The sequence below is a fragment of the Amblyomma americanum genome, chromosome 9, assembly GCF_052857255.1.
Source record: "Amblyomma americanum isolate KBUSLIRL-KWMA chromosome 9, ASM5285725v1, whole genome shotgun sequence".
In the NCBI taxonomy this organism is placed as follows: domain Eukaryota; kingdom Metazoa; phylum Arthropoda; class Arachnida; order Ixodida; family Ixodidae; genus Amblyomma; species Amblyomma americanum.
Window position 1 is genome coordinate 46,819,736 of NC_135505.1, and position 25,404 is coordinate 46,845,139.

At 50.3% G+C, this 25,404-nt stretch overlaps 1 protein-coding gene across 1 annotated transcript in view; it reads right to left on the reverse strand.

Moving 5' to 3' along the window:
* Positions 1-25,404, reverse strand: part of LOC144103803 (uncharacterized) — a 75,921-nt gene that overhangs the window by 5,008 nt on the left and 45,509 nt on the right. Inside the window, exons 2-3 of the mRNA XM_077636505.1 lie at positions 25,004-25,294; positions 23,635-23,817 (exon numbers count right to left, since the gene is read on the reverse strand). Coding sequence (XP_077492631.1) covers positions 23,635-23,817; positions 25,004-25,138 — 318 coding nt within the window. The 5' untranslated portion in view covers positions 25,139-25,294. The remainder of the gene's footprint in view (positions 1-23,634; positions 23,818-25,003; positions 25,295-25,404) is intronic.

Sequence of the window (25,404 nt, forward strand, 5' to 3'; positions counted from 1 at the left end):
GTGCAGCTATTAAGGAAGAAATAACCGCTTTCCCTCAGCAGAGAGCCTTGCACAGACGAAATACAAAATATGCATAAAATTATGCGAAATTTATTCCTACTTCACCTACGTGTGAAGGTTATTACACGCGCATTTTCCCTGTAAGTTCAAGTGTATGTCTATAATTACTACTACTTTCCATGCCCAAATATTTCCACTATAGCTAACCAAGCATACACATACTGCTATGCAGCAAATAGAAAGAACTGCGGCCATTTCGTTGTACTGATCATTTCTTTTACGCGGCTTTGCCACGAGGACCTCGTTTATTGTATTTGTATACTTTTCTTCCCCACAGCGGACACCGTGACAGGCCGGGAGGAGCAGCGTAGCGCCCACGCGGGGCCCCATCGAGCGTCAAGGCTGGCTCAGCGCGAGTCCCCGTAGAAGAAGGCGGGAGGGCGATACACCGGCCGCGTTTGAAGCAAAACACACATGCCTTAAAAACTTTCGCTTTTGAAAGAATTGCGCAACCGAGTACAGTCATTCGGCAGCCCACTGCGCCGATCATTCACGACCCCCCCCCCTCCCCCCCGCTCCTCCCCTTGCCTAGGCGGCTGACGGCGGTAACGCCGTCGAGCGAGCGCAATAGCGAGAAGAGATTTCCATACCTCGCTGCGACCGCCAGTCACTCCCGCTACCCTTGACGGCGCGACGGGCGGTACCGTGTTAACGCGAATTCAAGCCTATGATGTTTTAGGGGCTTCGCCATATTACTGGTGTTTCCTACAGCGAGAGCCGTTATAAGGAGCCGATCCTAGACCTTCGTGAAGCCGTGGTCCCTGGCAGACGTCAAGGGGTGCACCCACTATAAAGTGAGCTGCACTGGGTGCACACTCTCTCGGCTGGCACACTCTAGTCACGGAAAGTGTCTCTGCGGGAGCATCCTTTGTTGAGAGCACCTAAGGCATCCTTCTGGACACGGGAGGTGCCCGAAATTGTACAGATCCGCGGCAACCCCTAAGGGGCGCTGAGTGTGGGGCATACCACCCATCGCCATTCTGGAAAAGTTCACCCGCCACCAGCTCGGGCTGCTTGGATCAGTGCCAAATTCTACACACACACACGCGCACGCACGCACGCACACGCACAAAATATTGAAGGTAATCGTTCATTATTCTGATATATAGCGAAATCTTTCTGTTACAGTATTCCCATCGATCGCACCGAACAGTTAAGACTGCCATAAAAAACCAATGGGGAACGCCTTTGACGATAGCGAAAACGTGAATAGAAAAAAAATGGCTTAAAGTGATGCATCGTTTTCCAACCTTCCTTCGTGTTTCGCCCCCACTTTGGCGTTTTTGAACCAAGACTGACCACCGTGGCACGTGGCAGTTACATTAATGAACGGTCGATAGAGGTTGCTCGAGAAGAGCAACCTGGGTTGCACGAGCGCCACCGCTGGCAGTGCCTGCCATCGCAGGGCAGTGGCGAATCGCTGAAATGCTGCACCACGGCGCCAGGAGTGGTACGAGGACGCCCGGGGATCTAGAATATAAGGTGCAGAATTACCAATTCCGCATATATGGGCATAAACCCATTAACGCTATGGCGTTATACATTTAAAGCGGACCTTAAGTGTTGGCTCTAATTTCTTATAAGCTTGTTCGTTGCTTCGCAAAATCAAATACCACATACCTACCAAGCTTACTTTAAAATGCAAATGTATGCTCTCTTTTGCAGCTACAGCTGTGTCACCGGAGTTCTCCGAGCTATAGGAGACCTCCAAAGGCGGTAAACGAGAATTCCCTTCGTCTGTTGCACACAGCTGTCCTCTGGACATTCTCCCCACATGTCCGGTTGAAAAAGCTATAATGTACCAACGACCAGCAAACAATCGTCCATACCGGTTTAACGATTTCACTGGAATAAGGATAAGAGAACGTCTTAGTATTAAGTAAATCGACTTTGACAAAAAGACTGCGGCGCACCCTAAGGGTACGTCCTTCCGACGCAAGGTCCTCGTCGTATGGTCCCGACGAGCCTGAGGCCGACAGTAGAAGGGAAGGACGTCCGCCACCCTGCACAATCATTCAAGCGGTCGTTGTGCAGCGAGGGGTGCCTTGCATTCACTGGGACCCGCGCCGTTCGTCTCTGCGGCAAAGGGAGCGGGCCAGCCAGTGCCGTTCACCTGAACAGTCTTCCGGTGTGGCGGGTAGGAACAGAGTTCCTCCTCACGCCAACCTGCCAGCGTGTGCCGATTTCTTATCCATTAGGCCACAGCGCTGGTGATTACACATGGAGTATATGAGCTATATGTATCTATGAGGTAAGAATGTTGTAGCCCAGGTTGGACGCAGATGAGGGTTGCAATATTCCCACACTTGTCGTGACCCCATGAACACAATTGATGGCGACAGGTGTATCATTGTCCCATCCACCCCAAGGTCGTCGCACACACGAAAGGCCTACCCATTAGAGGCCTGCCCAGAATATGTGAGCCTTCTTTTCCGTCCTCACAAGCGCCCAGTTCCCCAAACTACATGTTCTGTGTAGCCCACACCTGCTCGGATAGCGTCCTCTGAGTCCAGTGGGAGAACGCGGGTCTTCACTGTTACGACGTGCTACACGAAAATTTACAGATATAGTGATATACAATTTATAGGCTGCTTAGTACACATAGTGTATACGAAATATATTCATCTTCAGGTTAAGAATGAAGCAAGCCCAGGTTGGCCACTATAGACAAGTGTCAGGCCGTGATGACAAAGAGATGCGGCGGCGCTGGCGTCAGGAGTGACTTTAGTTGTGAGACCTTCCGCATTGGGGGCGCCACACTTGCGTGTTTTTGGGCAGAATTCACTGGCGTGCCGACAAATTGTGGTGCGGTTGGTTGAGCCGCAATACGGAAGAAAGAGAGCGGCATAAGTTTCCACAAGTTTATTGCAGTCTTATAGGCGCGAAAGCGAAGGACAGGGGCCGAGGAACCAGACAAGTTCGGCGACAGATCGGCTCCACGGCTAATTATTACCGACGAGCTCGTGGGTTATTACGCCGAGCTCGTTTCACCCCTTGGGTTATTATATTGCGTTTCTGCTTCAAATCAAATAAGCTAGTTCGTGCCTCTGACTTCGCATCGTTGCTGTTCGGTCGCGGGGTGAGCAGTGCAAAAATCAAGAAACACCTGAAACTCGTTCTCATTCTGTCGTGCTCTCAGCATAAGTTTAGGCGTGGTATTCCGTGTGCTTGGAATCGTAAGTTGAAAGCAGGGGCCATTTTCAGATGCTTATCACCCGGACAACGTCCCCCGAACATCACTTCGCGCAAAAGTGGACAGAAAGCTGCCGCCTGTCATCTTCAGCGTTCACACCGTGCCGCGCTGGAAGAAGCATCGGACTCGTGTAGTAGCACGCACGAGGGATTTTGTGTTCTTTCATTTTCGCGAATTTCCACAAGTGGCTCGTTTCAACGGTGGTCCAACGACGCAATAAGATCTCGACAAAGTCGCGCTGCGTTATTTCCAAAATTATTTGAATTTTCACATTATAGGTCGATCAGAACCTGGCAAACACAGCAAATTTCACGCCAAAGGCCACTCAAACCAAGCAGAATGCGCACGCATGAATAAATTCTGAAATAATAAGCAAAATTTTATAGCTTAGCAGAGTGACCGTAAATTTCGTTTGGAGCTCGAGCAAAACGTCTATGCATGCGCTCGTGGAGCTCTCGGATTCCATTTGCCTTATTCAGAGAAGCTATAATGTTCACTAATTTCCAATGTCTCCGGAGTGAACCGGCTAGGTAAAAATAGGAAGCACATTAGAAGGTTCGTCGTGTGAGAAAGCTGATTCGCGTCGTGCATCACGTCGTCATATCTTGCACTAGCAATCGGATATGCTTTATTGGCCCATAAGTTGAGAACTGTGGACGATTAGTTCCTCCCCATACCTCACGCTTTCACCTACCGTAGCCCTGCGGTGTTACTTGTCACCGACTAGGAGCGGAGAAGCGCCCGATGCAGCGCTTCGCCTACTAATTCCGTCTGGCGAACAGGCTGAAAAAGAGCAGAACTACTCTCCGAGCATCAACAAAAACATATGTAACCACAAGCGACGCGCACGCTTTGAAATATTCGCATACACCAGTTGGTTTCGAAGGCAGCGTTGCTTGGCGCAGTGTAGGCGCGCTGCGTTTTGCCTACACCCCGCTTCGGTGCGGACCACAGCGACACCTTTGTTTACAAACATGACGTTTGTCTATAGGCTCATTGAGCAGAGAGTCACAATAGCTGGAAATTGTGGAATCAAAACCCCAGGATTTTTAAAATTTGCACTCGTGAGATCGTGGAGTGATTTTTTTTTTTTTGTCAATAGTATGCTACTGCCAAGCCGTCAGCTCACTATTTAAAAAAAATATTATTCAATGCGTTGGATAACCAGCATAAAGAAAGCAGCACGCTGGCCGCGCGAAGAGGAATGAAGCCGCCTGAAATCAAGGAATCACTGCTAATCTCCCTAGACTCTGAGAAAAAGCTTTCAAAATAGAAGCCGGGGGCTAAATTCACGTCAACACGGTACACGTCTCTGCAACCGACTCCCCCCATCGCGCCCGAGTCCTCTCCCTCGTGCTACGCTGTCCCTTCTTCGTCGAGCTCTGCTAAGTCCACGCTTCACGGTCGGCCGAGGACGCGCGCACGCACACTTGCGTCTCCCCGCCATGAAGCAAAGGCGGTACGCAAACGCTCGAGTGACACGCTGCGCGCGCCATTCTTGCCGAGTGAGGCAAAAATTGCAAAACGCGATGCGCTTCCCCGCGGCGCGGTCGCTCGGTCTTCGCTGCGGGCGCGGTGACGCGCGTCGATTCCTCAGGTATCTCTCGGCGTGTCATTACGGCTGGCACGAGTGGCGAGATTCGGCAGGGTCGCCGCCTCTCCTTGTTTGTTTTTTTATTATTATTATTCTCCGTGACTCCGCGGCATCTCGAAGAGCCCGCGTAGAAGAAGCCCCATGGTCAGGTGCGGAGGGGGAGAGGCATTGACACGCGACAACACAATGGCGGTCCTCTGCTTACGACACCCTTTTTCCGTCCGTGCATGCTTCTCTCTCTACGATACGCGTATGCGTGGCGATGTTAATCGCGTTGGGTGGAAAAAGCAAAGGATAAAAAGGAGGAATGTTAATCGTGTTGAGAGACAGGAAAGTAAAAAAGAAACAGGCGATATTACGCGCGTCCTTAATCACACTGCCACATAGATTCTCCGCGTTAGGTGGAGATGTCCGCTGTTCTCTAGCGAGTTCCTCCTCAGACATCTTGTTTGATCTTCCAGTAGCACTTGTACGGATGCCAACAACGTAAAAAGCCTATAAACGTTGGCAACGCAAGGATAAATGTGAAGCTTTCCCTTGAGAGAGTATTAACCGCTTCAGCGAAAACCGACGCATCACTGAAGGCGTTGTCTGAACGAACGTCGAGAGCAAAAATGCCGCTTGTAACTACAAGCACCTTTGACTGAGTCAAGGTAGGCATACAGCTTGCCGTGTCTTCTGCACGAATGCAAGCTAACTAGTTACAACCTCAGCAGCACTCTTCGCCTATGAAATAAACATAACCGCTCGACGCTGTTATCGCTGGCGTAAAATTTCGTTGGTGCAAGTTGCGACAAGCAATTCTCTGCTGAGATCTCAGGCCGATTCGAGCTCAGTCAGTCCAGCACTAGCGTGACAGTTTGGCGGCACATAATCTCTGCCCAAGAAAGCACAGCCTCACCAAGAGTGACAGCAATACAACAACTGCGGGAAAACTGCTCAACGAGCTGATTATGATATCGCATAAAAAAATGGTTCATTGAAAACAAATGCGGAGAATGAGCATTATATACGAAAAGTTCACCAAGAGGCGGAAGTTCATCTCCCCCGATAGCCAGCGAATGAGCCGCAATGGGAGCTGGTTTTTTGGCTCAGTATGAAGATGGCAGTAAGCAGACTGTCGGCGTAAAATAATCGAGCACTAAATATCAGTTTCTCCCGATCACGAAGACGCTCGGCTTTCACATGACTGCTTTCTACACTTCACGTCGGTGCGCTGCGCCAAAAACGTTGGAGGCTGAAAGGGTCATTGCGAAGGTAGGCGCTGCTACCCCCCGCATATTTAGGAAGCATAAAGCAGACTTAGGACTTAAGCAGACTTAGAGCAGACTTAGGAAGCATAAAGCAGAGCGTAGGCTGTTAACGTCGACGGTCACCGAAATTTCCGTCCTGATAATAAATATGCTTCGGAGCTGTGTGCTTTGTTAGGTCTATAGGTTTCATCGTAGGTGAGTGTTTCACATGCACGATCTGTATTCTTGCACAAGTGGACATAAAGGATGCCTTCCCTGCAAGTTAGTTCATATGCACACGCATTCCCATTATTATGTTTCCATGTGTTTTTGTGGTGGTGTGCTCACATCGTGAATTTATAACGCATTCAATAATATACTTTCTTGGTACCCAATCACTTACTTTCCTAGGTGTATATAATCTAGTTGTGAAATTATCTAACGATAATTTATTTAATGCCTTATTTATTTATTTATTTATTTTTATTTCCTCATTTATCGGTTCATTTATTCTGTTAATATATGCCAAGACAGTAGTTCCCGTTTGGTCTGCTCTCGTTGTATACCAAGTATCTTATATCAAGTAGGATTTCTAGGCGATTTATCAGCTGATACCGCAGCCTGAGAAACTTCAAGTGAGCTTCAAAGTGCTACTACTGCCCCAAAATTAATGCTGAACAGCCGGCCACCGCGGTAGCGAGGGATGATGCAACCTATGTGACAGGACTTCCACGCGTAAAGCAAGAAGAATGGATTAACGAAGCCAACGAGCGCTCCGGAAGTGTGCGCACGGAAGTTATACCCAACTCGCCCCTTTGGACGGCACCTATCGCTCCCGCGATATATTTCCGCGGAAAAATCAGAAAAACAAATTGAAGACATCACGGACACCGACAGGAGCTCTCAAGGCATCTTGGTCGTGCGGCCTCTTTACCGAAGGGGGGAATCCCAGCATGCTAGAAAATATAAACTCGATTAAGCAGCCGCTGCCTTGAAACAAATGCCAATGGGGTAACCGACGCCCATCATCCGCTGCCGACGTCGACGCACCCACGTGGAAGAGTCAAGGCAGGAGAGAAGAGAAATGCGTCCGGCACGGGGCGAATCCGAAGAAGAACAAGAAGAGCGCCCCTCACAGCGCGGACGTCGAGATCGAAAGATGGCCCCCCGCTTCGAGGCGTACGCCTTGGTGCTCCTCGCGTAAACGGGACCGGGCCACCGACAGAGCCGTCCGTCTTAACGACGTGGACTCGGCGAGTGCACTATCGGCCCCCGGGCCGCGCCCCGTTGGCTTCGCTTCCGGTACGCACCACCGACCTTGCCTCGTGCGAGACACCGCCCGCGGAAGTTGGATCAATCTGAACGAGTTTGACCTATTACGCTGCAGTGGTTTCAGAACAAATGCTGCAGTTTAAAATTCACGAGTGCTGCCTAGATTAGGAAACATGCTCGAGTAATCGATATTCCCGCGGAAGTCAAAATATGTGGAATGGGTCTTGAGCCGGACATGTGATGCGAGTTCATTGGCGGTGATCCCTCACAGAGAGAGAGAGATGAACGGAAAGTCAGGGAGGTTAACTAGGCGACGCCCAGTATGCTACCCTACACATGAAAAGGGGAACAGAGGGAGAAATAGAAAGGGGAGAGAAGGAAGGGAGACAACTTTTCCACGTGTCCACAGGCCTTTACTAACAGGGTGCACACGGCAGCGTAACAAAGTGAATACTAGGGGCACATACTAAGATTCTAGGCAATACTATAGGCTAGGACATGATGCTAGCATTTGATGCTAGCGGCGTAGGCGGGAACAGCAAGCAGTTTGGCCGGGTGATGAAACTAGAAAAAAATAATGAAACAGCTAGCAGCACCCAGAAAACCCTATCCTTGGCCAACATAATGGGAGACGCCTCTGTGATGCCGTGTCCGCAGCGTATCTGATGGTGACAGTGGGCTTCACGGTGATGATGACACAAGTGAACGCGGCGTGAGGTGCGGCAGTATTCCCCGAGTCAAATCTGCACGGCCAATCGCCTACCGTGCCTCTTTGTGTTATGTGCAAGCAGCAGAAATTGCCCTTCAAGACCATATTACATCCAAGCATTTCAAAACCAAAAATTTTACTGCTCACATTCACGATAAAAATGTACTCCCCTGAAAGGCAACTGAGGCAAGCAATCCCATAATAGGTACTGTGTAATTCCAGCGCTTTTTGTTTTCTGACTTCCGACCAGCTTTCGTTCAGTTCGTAAATTGTTCAACCTTGCTTCGCATATAAAAAACAATGCTTCTTTATAATATTTCTCGCTCAGACACTCGAAAATTCGCCCGGCTTATCAGCCATGAAATCCCACGAAATCGCAGCCTCATATGCACAGTCTTCCCTAAAGTGAGTTGACAGCATAGACAACGAAAGACAACAGCCGTACATTCGGTGCTACCCCGGGTTTACGAAAGACATCTAAACTAGTGCATCATATAGCACCCACAGACCACGCGTCGACCTGTTCGCGAACCCCACAGCTGCGTGACAGCAGCGACATTCAATAATTCTCATCCCTCCCCCCCCCCCCCCCCCAAAGAACTGCAACCACATCGCTGTCCATAATTACAAAAAAATTAGCACGATCCTAGACGATACCGCATACATAAGACAATATTATCCTATTGTTTTTGTTCTTCTAGGACTGCGTAATACTTTTAAATTGACGATAACGCTATTAGTGAAACCATAGAGAGAGGACGCCCTCTTTCCGTGGTCCTCCCAACAGCGCTATCTTCAAAGAATAAGTGACCAACTATGCCAGCACCAAGTTCTACTGAATTATGTAATCCTAGATGTAGTGTCGGTATTCCTTGCTTCCAAACAAAGTCTGCGGCTGACTTCATGATCCTTTCGACATCAAAAGGCTGGATCCATATTACCGCTGCCTTCGCTATCGAACAGCTTCAGATAGTCGCAATCAATCTGCAGCTCTCCACAACAGCGTGCCTCCCAGGTTACAGTTTTATGATGGGGCGTAAAAGAACCATAAGCAAGCGATACCTAAAGCAGAGCGCTAAGCAAAAGGTACTCGGATCTAAATAGTTATCCCTCGCCCTGGAAAATTTTTTTAAAATATTCAGGCGATGAAAACTTCTAAGTATTAATTTTCACATGATTCTTTCTTTCTGGAATGCATCTGATTGAGTCTTGAGATAAAACATCAGTGGGGATGTGAAGATACTCAAAAAACTGTGCTCACCCCGGGATTCAATGCTCCGAAATCATCTTTACTTAAACTGTTCCTGAATGAAAGCTAAGCAACTCCAGGTGTCATATCACGATCCAGAGTCATGTGTATTGTTATTCCGGCGTTAAATGCATCAAGTCTGTGGGCTGTCCTTAAGATGAGTCAGATTTTAAGACAAAAGCAAAATACTGCGCAAACCCAAATCTTTCACTAAATATGTCAGCAACAAAGCGTGCAAGGCAAAAGCGGAGTTCCCAGCAACTACTCAGTTGCGGCGGCAGTCCATCGCTGGTAACCTCGGCCCCATAATCAATATGAGTTTGCAAAGACAGGGTATCTTGGCGAAATGTGTGCACGAAGGTCAGCGTAAGTGATAATTATGCTCAGTTTATAGAAAAGAGAAACAACAACGTCCTCGTCATAGGGTTGTGTTAGGAATTGCTCAGTGATTGAACGTTGCGTTCTAAACTACCGCTGCAAATTCATGCTTCTCAGATGTTTCCAAGCAATGCATGTCGGAGCTATGAGTATTTTACTGCCTTATTAACACATCAGTGTCGCGCATTTTAACCTAAGCCTACTTGCAGCTGAGAATATCGCGTGGCTAGAATAGAACCATGGTTGAGGTAACGGTAGCTATGGTCGAGGTAACGGATCAGCTTCGCAAATGTCGGCAAAAGGTTGTACAACGACAAGCCTGCTCACAGCTACGGTGCCGTTAAGAAACTGTGCCAAAGAAACCGTGCCAAACCGCTAATTTATCTCCGCTTTTTTCTGTTCCTGTGACGTTCACAGCAAGCTCTTTTCAACATGCGATGGCTCGTGGCGAGGAATTTCTATGACGAAGAGCCCAGAAGTGAGAGTGATCGGCAAGGCACAGCGTCCTCCAGCCTGATATCGCCGAGTCAGTAAGTCAGAACACTGTGCCCTTTTTTTTTATTTGTCCCCGAGATTGCCCACGCCTCACGTCCTTCACTCTTTTTGAGTTCAGCACCGACAGTAAAAACCCCGGTCAATGTAAACAGAATATTTTTCTTAATGCTGATGGCTTTTGGGTCAGCCCTAAGACACCGCTGTGAGCGAGGGAATCCAGCACGAGAGGTGAAGCTGTATCCCGCTGCGGCCAGCGATCCTCCGGGGCTCTTGCCGGGTGGAGCGCAGGCGGACCATGACGTGGACGGCTCCCCCAGGGGCCCAGCGTGAGTCGGCGTTTGCGCAACAGGTCGACAGCCAAGCGCAGCTGGGGAACACGGGGTACCGACGGTCTCGCCTTGCGCATCGCCTTCGCGGTAAACAGTGGCGTGCACACAGGTGCGATGATTAGCGGGCGGCAGAGTGTAGAACAAGTCCACCCGCGTACTTGAACCCCGGGCAGCTCTGAGTAGGCAGGTTACATAAAGGCATATATTTCACCAAAGCGATGGAAAGTTCCGCCTCCAAGGAGGTGAGCCATTGAATTTTGTACAGTTCCAGGGCGCAAGAACATAGCGGGCGCCGGTGTTCTTCAGTTAAGGCACTGCCGTCTTGCAAGTCGCTGTTTAGAAATAGAAGCAAAAGTATTACAGTCACTGACCAAGTCAAAGTAACTCAGGTCAGTGACTGCGACACTTTTGCTTATACTAATGCCTGACCAGACGAACTTTCGTTGAACCCTTGACGATGTTCACAAATAGCTGCGCAAAATGTAGCCAAATGCCCCCTAAGGTTTATACAGAGGAGATAAAAATTGCCGCCGGTTTAGCAGTGCTAAGCATGGAATATTGTGCGAAAGCACAGTTTTTAGCAAGTGGACACCACCCCTGCGTACCTGAAAGCACGATTGAGCTATCCACTGACCCCAAGGTGCCAGTTATGCGCGTCTTTCACTTTTTCACAATTTTACCAGTGTACGCCGGCGGCCTATGCTCCAATGAGGCGTTTTTGCAGCAATGTTGTCAACGCCACCGCGTATTGCTTTAGAGCCGTGCTTGTGCCACAACGTTGTCCACGCCAACGCATGCAGCGCACATCTCTCTACCACCACATACCTCAATGCCTGAGTACAGGTTTCACAGTAGTATTAGTTGATGAAGACGACGATGTACAATGCACAGTGGAATAGTGTGCTGCAGTTTAACACCAGGCGTGTTCGGCTGTCATATTTTTTTGTGCACTACACAGCCTCTGGAAAACATGCATGATGGATCGACAGCGCCCATTTCAGCATAAAGATTGTACGCCTAAAAAATTGTATGTCCAGACCGACGTTCAACCAGAGTAGTACTCACTCTTAGTACTGTGGTGTTCATTGCGATTTTCTTTTCAAGTTATTTGTTGCTTAACTGTGTCATCTACTAGCTATGTGCTCCGAATGGACTCTTTTTTCGTGCTTCCTTGCTCGGGTGTGTTAATTTCCCACTGTTTTCTTAATGTTTGTAGATAGCTTATGCACATAAAACATCGCATCATTGTAATAAATACCATGTTGACAAAAGTTAGCCTAGTTATCGCGCGCAGGGGCCTGCGAAGCTAATATTGTCACGTAGTGGTGACGGCAGTCGAAGCAGCGATGAAGACGGACGAAAGGATCTTCTAAAAGAACTGTTTATTGGGCTGACTTGCACCCAAAATGGACTGAATCACTCGGCGGCGGCGGCGAAGCGACAAGCGTGCTCGGCGGTCGTCGAACAGAATGCCCGCCGCTGTCGGCCGTGCTCAATTTAAAGCTGATAGCGAACATTCGAGATAAAGGGCGCAAAGTTACTAGAACATTCCGGAACAACGTAGAATCAGCTTTGCCTGGCTGCGATCAATCGAGATAAATCTAGTCGCGTCTTGCGTCGCAAACAAAGCGATAAGGTGGTGTCGCGGCAGATTTGAAAAACGAACAAACACTGGAAATATTCGCGGCATTACTCCCCTCTCAAAGAAGCATCGACCCGATGCATTAAAACAAATAATGCGACTAGTAAGGGAAAAAAACGGATCTTGCGAAAATAGAGCATGGAAATGCAGCGGCCTTTAGCGCGCATAATACGGCTTCAGACGGACTACATGGACAACTTCTGGTCGTACGCGCCGTCGCTGGGATGCAGTCATTGCGTCAGGGATGACTTCATAATCCAGTTCACCCAGCCGACGAAGAACCTTGTACGGGCCGAAATAGCGGCGCAAAAGCTTTTCACTCAATCCACGGCGGCGAATGGGTGTCCACACCCAGACTTGGTCTCCTGGCTTGTATTCCGCGTTGCGTCTTCGTAGGTTGTAGCGTCTGGCGTCGGACCGCTGCTGATCTTTGATACGTAATCGGGCAAGCCTTCGAGCTTCTTCTGCGCGTTGAAGGTAGGCGGCAACGTCGACGTTCTCTTCTTCTGTAACGTTGGGCAGCATTGCGTCTAGCGTGGTCGTGGCATCCCTGCCATGGACGAGCCTAAAAGGCGTCATCTGGGTGGTCTCCTGCACTGCGGTGTTGTAGGCGAAGACGACGTAAGGCAGGATGACATCCCAGGTTTTATGTTCGGCATCGACATACATAGCGAGCATATCGGCGATGGTTTTGTTCAGGCGCTCGGTCAGTCCGTTGGTCTGCGGATGGTATGCAGTTGTCCTCCGGTGGCTGGTTTGGCTGTAGCGCAGGATGGCTTGCGTGAGTTCCGCCGTAAATGCTGTTCCTCTGTCCGTGATGAGCACATCGGGGGCGCCGTGTCGAAGAAGAATGCACTCCACGAAAAATTTGGCCACTTCTGCTGCTGTTCCGTTCGGTAGGGCTTTCGCCTCGGCGTAGCGGGTCAGGTAGTCGGTCGCTATGATGATCCACTTATTTCCAGATGTTGACGTTGGAAAAGGGCCAAGCAAGTCCATGCCAATCTGCTGAAAGGGTCTTGAGGGAGGTTCAATGGGGTTCAGAAATCCTGCTGGTCGTGTGGGAGGGGTCTTTCGTCGCTGACAATCTCGGCATGTTTTCACATAGTGTGCGACATCGGCAGACAGTCGGGGCCAGTAATACTTGTCTTGAATGCGGCGGAGGGTGCGGGTAAACCCGAGATGTCCAGCTGTCGGCTCGTCGTGTGAAGCCTGTAGAACTTCTTCGCGGAGACAAGTAGGTACAACAAGGAGGTAGGCTGTTTTGTTCGCTGTAAAGTTCTTCTTCACAAGGACCTCATTCTGCACACAGAAAGAAGACAGTCCTCGCTTGAATGAAGCGGGGGGTGAAGAAACCTTGCCTTCTAGGTACTCGATGAGGCCTTTTAGGTTGGGGTCCGAGCGTTGCTGCTGAGCAAAAGAGCTTGCGCTGATGGGTCCCAGGAAGGCGTCCTCATCGTCGTCCAGCGGCGGTGCATCTACAGGGGCTCGTGAGAGGCAATCGGCGTCAGTGTGCTTGCGTCCGGACTTGTAAACGACGGTGACGTCAAACTCCTGGAGACGCAGACTCCATCGAGCGAGTCGGCCAGAGGGATCCTTCAAATTGGCAAGCCAGCAGAGCGCGTGGTGGTCGCTGACCACCTTGAACGGCCGTCCGTAGAAGTAGGGGCGGAATTTCGACGTAGCCCAGATGATGGCAAGGCACTCCTTCTCAGTGGTCGAATAGTTAGCCTCGGCCTTGGAAAGGGAACGGCTAGCGTATGCGATGACCTTCTCCAGCCCGTCACTTTTTTGAACGAGTACGGCGCCTAGTCCCACGCTGCTTGCGTCGGTATGAACTTCAGTATCGGCGTTTTCATCAAAATGCGCGAGGATCGGTGGGGACTGTAAACGACGCTGAAGTTCCTTGAAGGCTTCTGCTTGCGGCGCTTCCCATTTAAACGGCACGTCTGCCTTCGTCAGTTGGGTCAGGGGCTCGGCGATGCGCGAAAAGTTTTTCACAAATCGTCGGTAATATGCGCATAGTCCGAGAAATCTGCGCACTGCTTTTTTATCGGCCGGCGGTTGAAACTGTTCAATAGCGGCTGTTTTCTGCGGGTCTGGGAGTACTCCTTCCTTGCTAACGATGTGGCCTAGAAACAGCAGCTCTTCGTAGGCAAAGTGGCATTTCTCTGCTTTCAAGGTTAGGCCAGACGACTTGATTGCGTCTAGTACTGTTCGAAGTCTTTTCAGGTGCTCTTCAAAGTTCGAGGCGAAGACAACGACGTCATCTAAATATACCAGACAAATCTGCCACTTCAGGCCTGCCAGCACTGTATCCATTACTCGCTGAAACGTCGCTGGTGCGGAACAGAGACCAAATGGCATCACCTTGAACTCAAACAGCCCATCCGGAGTTATGAATGCTGTCTTCTCACGATCTCTTTCGTCGACCTCAATTTGCCAGTAGCCGCTCTTGAGGTCCATCGATGAGAAATATTTGGCGTTGCAGAGGCGGTCCAGTGTGTCGTCGATGCGGGGGAGGGGGTAGACGTCCTTCTTTGTTATGTTGTTCAAGCGGCGGTAATCCACGCAGAATCGAAGTGCGCCGTCTTTCTTTCTCACTAGAACAACCGGTGCCGCCCATGGGCTGTTTGAAGGCTGGATGACGTCGTCGCGAAGCATTTCTTCGACTTGGTCCCGGATGGCTTGTCGTTCTCGCGGAGACACACGGTAGGGGCTTTGACGGAGAGGTCGGACGTGTTGATCCGTTATAATGCGATGCTTGGCAATTGGCGTCTGTCGCACCTTCGGCGATGTCGAAAAGCACTCACTGTAGTTTTGAAGCAGATTGCGGATTTGGTCTTGTCTGTTCCGGTGCAGGGCTGGGCTGATGTCGAAAGTGGGCGAGTTCTCTTGGTCAGGCGGATCTTCTGCGGAGGGGTCGGAGAGGGCGAAGGAATCTCGTACGTTAGATATTTCGTCGTAGAAAGCAATCGTCGTTCCTCTGTTAATATGCCGGTATTCTTCGCTGAAGTTAGTCAGCAGTACTTCGGCCTGGCCATTGCGGAAATGTGCGATGCCTCTTGCGATGCTGATTCCTCGGTCTAGTAGCAACTGCATGTTTCCCTCGATGATGGCTTCAGTGTTTATGGCTTTCGTGGCGCCTACGGTCACGATAACGCTTGAACGGGGTGGGACGCTCACTTCTTCCTCCAGGACACTTAGGGCAACGTGATTTTCCCGAGTTTTCATCGAAGCGATGGCTTCGTCCGTCGAAAGCGTGATCAGCTTGGATCGCAGGTCGATGATCGCCTGATGCTCATTAAGGAAATCCATACCCAAGATCACTTCGCAGGAGCATTGTGGTAGCACAACAAAGGTCGCAGGATAGGTATGTCCTTTGACAGTCACTCGCGCTGTGCATTGTCCTGATGGCGTAATGAGGTGGCCCCCAGCGGTGCGAATTTGTGGGCCGTCCCAAGCCGTTGTGACTTTTCTGAGCTGCGCAGCGAATGTTCCATTCATCACCGAGTAATCGGCTCCTGTGTCGACTAGAGAGGTAACTTTCCGGCCGTCGATAGTCACTTCTAGGTCGGAGGTCCTGGCTCTTGCATTGCATGTCGCTCTCGGCGTCGGGTCACGGCTTCGTCGCGTATGCGAGTCACGGGTTGGGCGTGTGGTCGAAGCTCCTCTGGGTGGCGGCGTCGATTTCAAGGTAGCTTGCGTCGTGATCGAGGTTCTCATTGTGTGCGGCGTCGGTGCAGCGAGTGTCGGTTCTTCATGCGGCGTCGCGGGTGCAGCGTCTTCATGGGGCGTGGTCGGTGGAGGATCTTCGGCGTTTAGCTCGTGAGCAACCTCACCTCCAGAGGTTGCTGCCTTTAGTTTCCCCTACGGGGGCTGGGCGACCTTCCTCGTACCGCGGCTGCGTAGCTGCGGCGTGGCGACGCAAAGCGCGAGGTTGACGGCGATGGTGAGCGCGAAAAGCGGTTCGGCGTGTACTCTTCTCGACGCAGGTACTCGTCGATTTCGTGCGGACGTTGTCCGAAGCGTGGTCGTGGGGCGTTAACGGCAAATCCTCGAAGACCGATACGTCGGTACGGGCAGTGACGAAGAATATGGCCGGCCTCACCGCAATGGAAGCACAACGGCCGGTTGCCGGAAGTCCTCCAGGCGTCGCATTTCCTGGGGCTTGAGGGTCGGTCATAGGCTGGGCGGGCGGTGGCTGGGAGGCGGCGTTGTGGACCAAGTGGCTCATCTCGGGGAGGACGTGGGGGTTGTCGTTGGGGCTGAGCAGTCCTTACTGCAGCGGCGTAGGTCATGGCCTGGGGTTCTGTGGCCGTCGGGGTGCCAAGTGCCTGTTGCACTTCTTCCCGTACCACGTCCATCAGAGTCGATGCTTGTGGCTGTGGGGAGGATGGCAGTAATCGGCGTAGCTCCTCTCGGACGATTTCGCGGATAACGTCCCGCAAGCTGTCGCTGGTGGTCGCCGCCGTGTCCGAACGGATTGCATAGGCAGAGGAAGGGCGGTTGTACTGCCGAGCTCGGACGTCGAGGGTCTTCTCAATCGTGCAGGCTTCCTGCATGAATTCCTCGACCGTTTTTGGCGGCTGACGGACGAGGCTGCCAAAGAGTTGTTCTTTTACGCCGCGCATTAAGACCTGAACTTTCTTTTCCTCGGTCATCCCGGGATCGGCGCGGCGAAATAGGCGCTTCATCTCCTCGACGTAACTGCGGACGGGCTCATTCGGAAGCTGGATCCTGGACTCGAGGAGTCGTTCGGCTCTTTCTTTCCTCACGACACTGGTAAATACCTTCAATAATTCTCTCTTGAATAGCTCCCATGTCGTAAGGGACGACTCGTAGTTTTCGTACCACGTGCGTGCGGAGCCATCCAATGAGAAAAAAACGTGTCCAATCTTTGCCGCATCATCCCACTTGTTGAATGACGCCACGCGCTCAAATTGATCCAACCATTCTTCAGGGTCTTCGCCTAGGGATCCATTGAAAGTTGGCGGCACCCGCGGCTGCTGCAGTATGATCGGTGTCGACATCTTCGGCGAGATTGCGGTGCTCGTAGCCGCGTCTTTTCGCTGTCTTGTGCGGTCCGGCAGTTTCCCGAACTCAGGCTCCTCTCCCTGGAGACGTCGGCTGGCTCGCTGAGCTGCTGGCTCGTCCTCGGGTGCGAAGCGCTCAGGGCTGGCTTCACGACTTGAAGGGGGCGTCCGGAACATGGAAGTTACCCCGCACCTCCATCAGATGTCACGTAGTGGTGACGGCAGTCGAAGCAGCGATGAAGACGGACGAAAGGATCTTCTAAAAGAACTGTTTATTGGGCTGACTTGCACCCAAAATGGACTGAATCACTCGGCGGCGGCGAAGCGACAAGCGTGCTCGGCGGTCGTCGAACAGAATGCCCGCCGCTGTCGGCCGTGCTCAATTTAAAGCTGATAGCGAACATTCGAGATAAAGGGCGCAAAGTTACTAGAACATTCCGGAACAACGTAGAATCAGCTTTGCCTGGCTGCGATCAATCGAGATAAATCTAGTCGCGTCTTGCGTCGCAAACAAAGCGATAAGGTGGTGTCGCGGCAGATTTGAAAAACGAACAAACACTGGAAATATTCGCGGCAATATGTTCGTGCCGCCTCGGGTTCGACTCCTACTCGTGCATATTTATTTGCTTTATTTTTATTTTTCTCAGCTTAACTTGGCACAAACCCACAAACACCGCAAGCATACAAACATCCCAAGATCTTGCTCGCGGTTGCCCCATCGCAATAGCGCTATCGCTCTAATAAGGTCACATTAAGGCTAGCACTGTAACGGCCACCCAAATTTAGGCAGCTACCAAAAGTTCTTTAATTGCTCATTTCATTTTCTTGCTAACGTATAGATAAGCGTGAAAGTGAAAATTACACAGGCCAAGGCCTAAATTACATTGTACCTTGTCCGAGTTCTGCCTTAGGAAACAAAGTCTGAAAAACGCCTGCTAGGACATGAGTAGGCTGTTGTGTCGGGACTGTGCGGCAGTAGAAGAGTCAGAGCAGAGTACGTCAAATGTTTTCTACACCGGTGATATAACCACAAGAGATCAGCCAATGTCACCCAAACTGCTGCCGAAAGTACAGCCTTGCTGACTTTGAAGCATGGTTGACATCACTAGCGCTCGGTTGACTGCTGCGCAGCAGACTCAATGAAAATCTCTGAAGAACAAATTTGCCATGATCTGAAGCCCATCGTGTAGTAGTAGCAGTTTGTTTCGCATTACACAGGATTTGTCAAAACCAGACGCATGATATGCTCTGCAGTCGGTGCTGTTTAGAAATTATAATATCATGCAGATGCCGGCTGGCGAATGGAAATGCCCGTAAAGCTGAAATGACCAGGAATCCCAAGGAAACTTTTGACTCGAAAGCGACAGGATCTGCAGGCAGGACTCACTGAACCCTTCAGGTCCCACTGCATAATATTTCAGGTAAAGTTACAGTAGCGAATCATTCTTAATGATTTTCCTTTCTGCAGAGCTCCGAGTCTTTTGAAACAAAAAAATTTTTAGCTTTTCCCAAAGCAATTAAAAATTTCGATCACACCCCCCACAGTAATGCCCCTGCCGTTGAATGTAGGTACATATATAAAGAAATAAACTAAATATACAGATTCGAAGCAATATGCCTGAAAGCTGGACAAGGCATTCCAGGAACGTCTCACCGTGACATGGGTGGAAACGGTATAGAAGCGGTAGTTTGCGAGAGTGCATATCGTGACTATACTTTCCGGTCCTAAAAAAAGCAAACTCCATCTTTATTCTGCGTGTCGGAGCGTTGGAAAGTAAAAAGCCAGTTAAGACGGATAAGCAATCGACTCCACAGCTGTTTCCTCCTGGCAAAAGCTTGTGCACTCAGTGGGCCCACGCGACCTCTGCCGCTGACAACGTGCGTACCACCACCCCCGTCGTGTTTTTCCTCCTACCTGTCCGGCCGGGTGGAAACGAAAGACGCGCAGTTCAAAGTTCGAAGCCTGCCTCGAAAGAAGCCGTTGCACACACACACACACACACACACACAGACACACACACAGAGAGCCGAGCGGTACGGCTTCGCGAGCAGATCCCCAACCTCTGCAGCGTCGCCGCTAGCAGAGACCAGCGGTGTCAGTCAAGGCCATTACACTCGACACGGCTTTGCCGGCCGAACGGCACTCGTTCTTTTCTTGGTTCCGTCTGGCGAGCGCGCATAAATTAACGGGATCCGCCAGCCGCGCCTGTCAAGGCCACATATCTCTGCCGCTGCTTCTCGACGCGGCTACGGCTAGTTTAGAGTAACAAAACAATCCCCGCATACACCTCGCGCTATATCCTCTAGAAGGATAACCCGAATAGTTTTTAGCAACCTGACTCGTAACCAAGTGCGCTTCGGCCTAGCAAGACATAGGATAAAGGTATTAAAAGGCGCCGGCTTAAATGACCAAAAACTTCAAGCAGAAATATGAATGAAATCAATCTGAAAATAATCATTCTGAATACGGTACATGTGCCTATCACCATAATAGTTACCAGAATCCGGTTCCCTGGAAGCCTACCTACGCAACTGTCCGTGTTCTGCGTCACCCGTGTCCATCCACAAAGTAACAGATCGACATGATACCCTATCAGTCCCAACTACATGTTCCTGTTGCGTTGGTATCCAATCACCTTTACGCGCTATATGTCCTTCTGGTAACAATCCTTGTTTTTTTTTTCATTTCCGCAGGCATATCAATTCAAGTCTGCTTGCACGTGCTATCGGCCTTTCTGTTTGTATCTACCCTTTCCTCATTTTCATTTCAACGTTATGTGCCTGCCCCAGATCTGCAGGTGACCATCTGTGGAAAGATGGAAACATTGCTTACGGTTTGGAGAAATAGCAGTAAACAAACGTTCCAGCTGAAGAAAACATCAGCACCAAGCACTTCATTATTATCCCCGACAGTAAGCACATCGACTGTGCCCCTTAAAGCACGTAGCATGAAAGATGCGCATCTTAAGAATGATAGACGAGAAAGTATCCACAGAAAAAAGCGCAAGCTCGCGCCAAAGCCGCTCAATCTCCCGCAGCATCCGTGCTCGTGCAGACTCGCTGGAGTGCACAAACGAGGAAAACGAGAAATCTAGCAAGCGCGAACCAAGGGTAGCTAGCCAGGAGTCAAGAGGTCCTATCCGCTCTCCGTTCTTCATGAGCAACTTCTCGCAAGAGCGAGAACAGAGTGTAGACGCTTAGCGCCTTTTATCTTTCTCGCTTTCTATTCGCTTAAAACACCATAAAAGAAGCAAGCATGAAAGGAAGAAGAAGCCAAGCCATAAAGTACAGCGTCCTGAAGAATGAGTGCTCGTAGCTTGACACATGAAAGCTCTGGGCAACAGTTGTGTTGTCTCCCAAATATGCAATTTACTTTGTTGTGTGAATCCAATAAATAAAAAGCTGGCTGAGAGCATTAACTCCAGGGTGGTAAAACGTGTACCTCAAACCTGAAATTTACATTCTCCATTATCGACAGACTGGATGACACATGTGCTGTATTCGCACCGATACACAAGTCAGAACGCATGTATAAAGCGACCGAATGGTATGGTCCGCAGCTCCCATAGCCGCTTCGTACAGGAAGACAAAAAATAACGATGAAATCCCATGAGTTTAACTGCACATGCTTACATCGAGACCATTTTTAACCCAATGTTATCGCAAGATATCTCGGTTTCAACCAGAAACACGCCCAGAACGTGTTCTAGAAAAGCGTTTTACCCTCTGTACAAGTGGACTGCTGTTCCAGTAAGGGTAGACAGCTGCGCTAGTTGGTTTGCATAGCGCAAGAAACAAGGACGAAGGGAGAAGAAAGACAACACGAACGCCGGTTTGGTGGTTCTGCAGGTGTCGAATCTCTCGCCACAGCTCGGAGCGCAGGATTTTCGTCATTCTTCTGGCGTGCCGCGCTGATGGGAAGCACAGTGAAAACAGGCCACAAACACCAGGTAGGACAAGGCGATGATCGAGTGCAAACGTGAGTTCCCTTCCCCGGCATGTGGTAACAGCTAAGAGATTGACAAGGGTCGTGGAAGGGTTCACACACAAACAAGAAGGAATAACGGGGCCCAATGTATTAGAAAGTATGTCACTAAGGGTAGACAGCTGGGCTAGTTGGTTTGCTTACGGCGTTAGTGTTGTCTTTCTTCTCCCTTCGTCCTTGTTTCTTGCGCTGGAACCATGCTCCATAACAATTCTGATCCAGGGTAAGAAACTTCAAAACAGGGAGGACGACTTATATCCTTAATTTTTAAAGTGCTCCAACTGGTCACCTGAGAAAAGGTTCCGAATAAACGTAGTTGCGACAAGCGTTTGTCCCGTCCCGTTCTCTTGTCCTTGTCTTTTGGAGCGCTTTCAAAATTAAGGATCCTGTTCCCGGGTTCGAACCCGACTGCGGCGGCTGCGTTTTTATGGAGGAAAAACGCTAAGGCGCCCGTGTGCTGTGCGATGTCAGTGCACGTTAAAGATCCCCAGGTGGTCGAAATTATTCCGGAGCCCTCCACTACGGCACCTCTCTCTTCCTTTCATCTTTCACTCCCTCCTTTACCCTTCCCTTACGGCGCGGTTCAGGTGTCCAACATTATATGAGACAGATACTGCGCCATTTCCTTTCCCCCAAAACCAATTATTATTATACCAGCTAGCCGAGCACACAATTTTTTTAAACTGACTGATATGATAGTCGCTTTATACATAAAGCTCTAGACTTTTTCTTTCTTTAGCTCCTGAAAAGAATCTGGCATACAGGATGGCTCGGCGCACATCCCTGACGGCTTTTGCTCGCAGGAACACGGTACTTTTAAAACAGGCAGGCGCAGCGCCGCGGTGCGCCTTTGACGCTTTTGAAATGCGCTGTTCGCGTACGCGACTGTAGCCCCTCAGGTGCGTTATAACGGAGGCACGCCTCAAGGACCGTTCGTCTTCTCTGCAAGGCCTTGGCTTTTCACCTCGTAAGGCGCAGCCGACGCCGGAATGCGCGCGCTGAATGCGACGAGAGAAGCACCTCTCCGTTCCTCTTGGCACCAGGCTCGGGCCTAACCCTCCCGCCGTGGAGAGCGGCCGCAGTGCAGGTAAGGGCATCATAACGAGGGGGCAGGCAATCATTTATGCTTTCTTCCTTCCTTCGCCTAATTATCCTCCTGCATGGGAGCTTTTGGCACCACGCGTCGTTATCGGCGGTAAATTACAATTACGACTGGGTCTGCCGGGACATTTTCTCTTGAGAAACACTGGTCAAGTGGGAACACGGACGCTACGACCAAGAGCCGCGCTTTCTTCGGCGTATTTAAGATAATAAAGTTTATATCCAGCGAATCGGTCATCATTACCTGCGCACGCGATGGTTCTCCCCAGGTCACGAAACAGCGTCCAACGACTGGTTATAACAAGCAAAACGTGCGTGTATGCACGGCCAAAAGGAAATAGTCAGTGCGCGAAATTCAACGTCTCTCGTATTTCACTTCTCAGGTTCTAAGGCTAGCGTTCTAGCTGGACCGTTAGCTTCCTTGTGAAGTTAAACAGCTCAAGGCACAAGTGCTAGATAGCAAAAAGATTTTATTGAAATCTACGTCCCGTTTAGCCTTATGTGAACAAAGACATGTCAGTTTATTAAGCAGCGAATATTTCTTGTTTACCTCGTCTTTAATTACTCTTCCGTATCTTGCTCTTATCTCCGCCTTTTCATCGAGTGTAAATAAAAAGCAGGCCCATATCTTCTCCGCTGTCCTCTTCTTGTTGTACAGCGTGTATCAGCGCAGCGCAGATTTTAATTTTCCTCTAATGGAAGCGGATCATGATTTTTACGTCGGGTACACCATTATCTCTTAGCTTTTAAACGGCTGATAAGCATGCGTGCTCAAACACCCGCAGAAATCACACAACAGCAATGCAATAAAATGCACACCTTCTATTTCAAGCCTCACAGTTATCTTGCGCATCGTATAACACAAAAGTTTACGAAGAGCACTGGAGCTGTCCGCAAAGAGTTCTCTCTCCGCTTCGGTCACAGCTATGAACCGAAACATACACCGCATCTCAATACTCTGTTGGGTTCCCGAAAGAACGGCTGCGCAGTAAACAACAAAGAACGAGCCCAAGCATATACCTTTGTAAACAAACCGACACGTGGCCGCAGCGGCCAGGTCCCAGAGACAACGCTCGCGCTAGATTGTAACGGTCTAGACCAGAAACCCAGATGGATATGAGCTCCTTCCATCGCTTTCATGAACTGCTTCCTAGGGTGGCTTTTCAATGTCTTCAGTACACTGTTCTAAGGCTAAACGCAACACTTGTGTCCACTGCACACTGCACACCACAGCTAGAGCTGTGAGCGACCGCTGTAATGCGAAGTTACGCACTCATAGGGTGCGATGAAAACCTGCACCATCTGCGATCGTCACTGAACATTTCTAGCAGGGCACTTGCACTGGTTAACAATGCGGCTCACTGTGCTATGGTGGGCCCAGCTGACCTGATCCGGTCCTGGGGACTTGTACTCCGGCTCGATGTCCCCGAGGCCCAGCGCCTCCCTGCGTTGCCGGATGCTCAGCTTGAGGCAGTTCTTGATGAGCAGTGACCGCTCCTGCGGGATGCACTGCAGGGTCTCCTCCTCCAGGAACCGCGGCGTCGCCTGCGGAAAACGCGCGAAGGATGCGTCTCAAGGTGCGCAAATATGACCCCAGAATCATTGAAGCCGTGGCGCGTAAACAGATTAACCTCGTTGTGCTGGGGCTACGCGAATAGTACTGTGCCGCAGAACTAACAAAAAGAACCAAGTACAGTCGAACCTCGTTATAACGAAACGGTTTATAACGAAATAACGAATATAACGAAGGAATGAAGATTCCCCTCGGAAGCTCAGTCAGCACGGGCTATAACGAAGCAATGGCTGTAACTAAGTAATCGCCGGGCCCCCTTCAACTTCGTTATAACTAGGTTCAACTGTATCTACAATGTTGCTGTTAGGGCATCCCCTAGTACTCCCTTACAGCACCTAACAGCTAACGACAAGTCGTTACCTTCCCAGAAGAATATCCACTGTGAAGAGCAAGCGATCCAGGACAAGTACACTATTTGCAACTACTTCTTGTTCGAAGAGGAGTCGCACAGGCTGACATTTATGCTTACTTCTACATCTACACACCCGGAAGGCATCCCACACAGAGTGGCATGCTTTCCTCTGCCACATCTTCGACCGTCGTTAAGCCTAAGAGTTTTGCTAAGCCTAACCATCTGCCATTTGCTGATCTGCACAGTTTGAAAGTTGCGAATCGTCACTACTCCCTAGCTAAGGCGATTCTCCCATGGAAAACAAGCCAGGCGTAGAGCTTGCACGTACTTAGAGCCGGACTTACTTGGAGTTTTCTTTCACATTTTTAAAGTGCACATTATGCGAACACTTTTTGACCCATAGCCAATGGCTAGTTCGGGTCCAAGTTCAAAAGTACTTAATAATAAATTCGAAAGGCGGCACTCATACAGCGATCGGCAAAGAACATGACGTCCATCCGCTGCTCAATCCTTCCTCTTTAAGTTATAGCAAATCACGATGTTCGTCGCTATTTCATGCTCGCTAACAGTTCATGGTCATTCCAGAGGAAACTCTGTGCTGTACACGTCAATCTTGTCAGAGCCAGCCGTACGGCGCATTTTGTGCCGTGATTCTGGGCGCACAATATGTACTGCCAAAACTCTCAAGGACGACAAGATAGCAAACTGATCATTTTCACGGGGCAGGCACGTCTACGTTCGACCTTCGCCTTGTCATCAGTCATTAGCATGCGCAAGACAATAACCAAGTCGCGCAGGCCACCCACCCAGGAGGCGTCGCAGGGTGCCCAGGCGGCCTGGCTCTGAGCTTCGTCCTCTTCCTGTGGGTGCCACTCGGACATCCCCGTGGCGACGGCCAACATGGCGTCCCGGTGGCGCGGCTCCTGCTGCGAGCCGTACATGGCGGCCACGTCCAGACCCTGCTGCTGGTGCTGCTGCTGGTACGTTGGGCCTCCCACAGCTGCAGACGGCGCAGCGCCCGCGCTGCACCAGGTCGGCCGGTGCCAGGGCAACGCTGTTGAGGGCCCCGCGAGGCTACTGCTGCTGCTGGCACTGCACTGAAAAGCGGAAGGATAGCGTTGAGCATATTACGCTACAGCATAAGAGCCCCGTGGCCCCGCACCCACCAACCAGCGTGGCCACCCTTTGCTACCTCCAAGGTTACAAT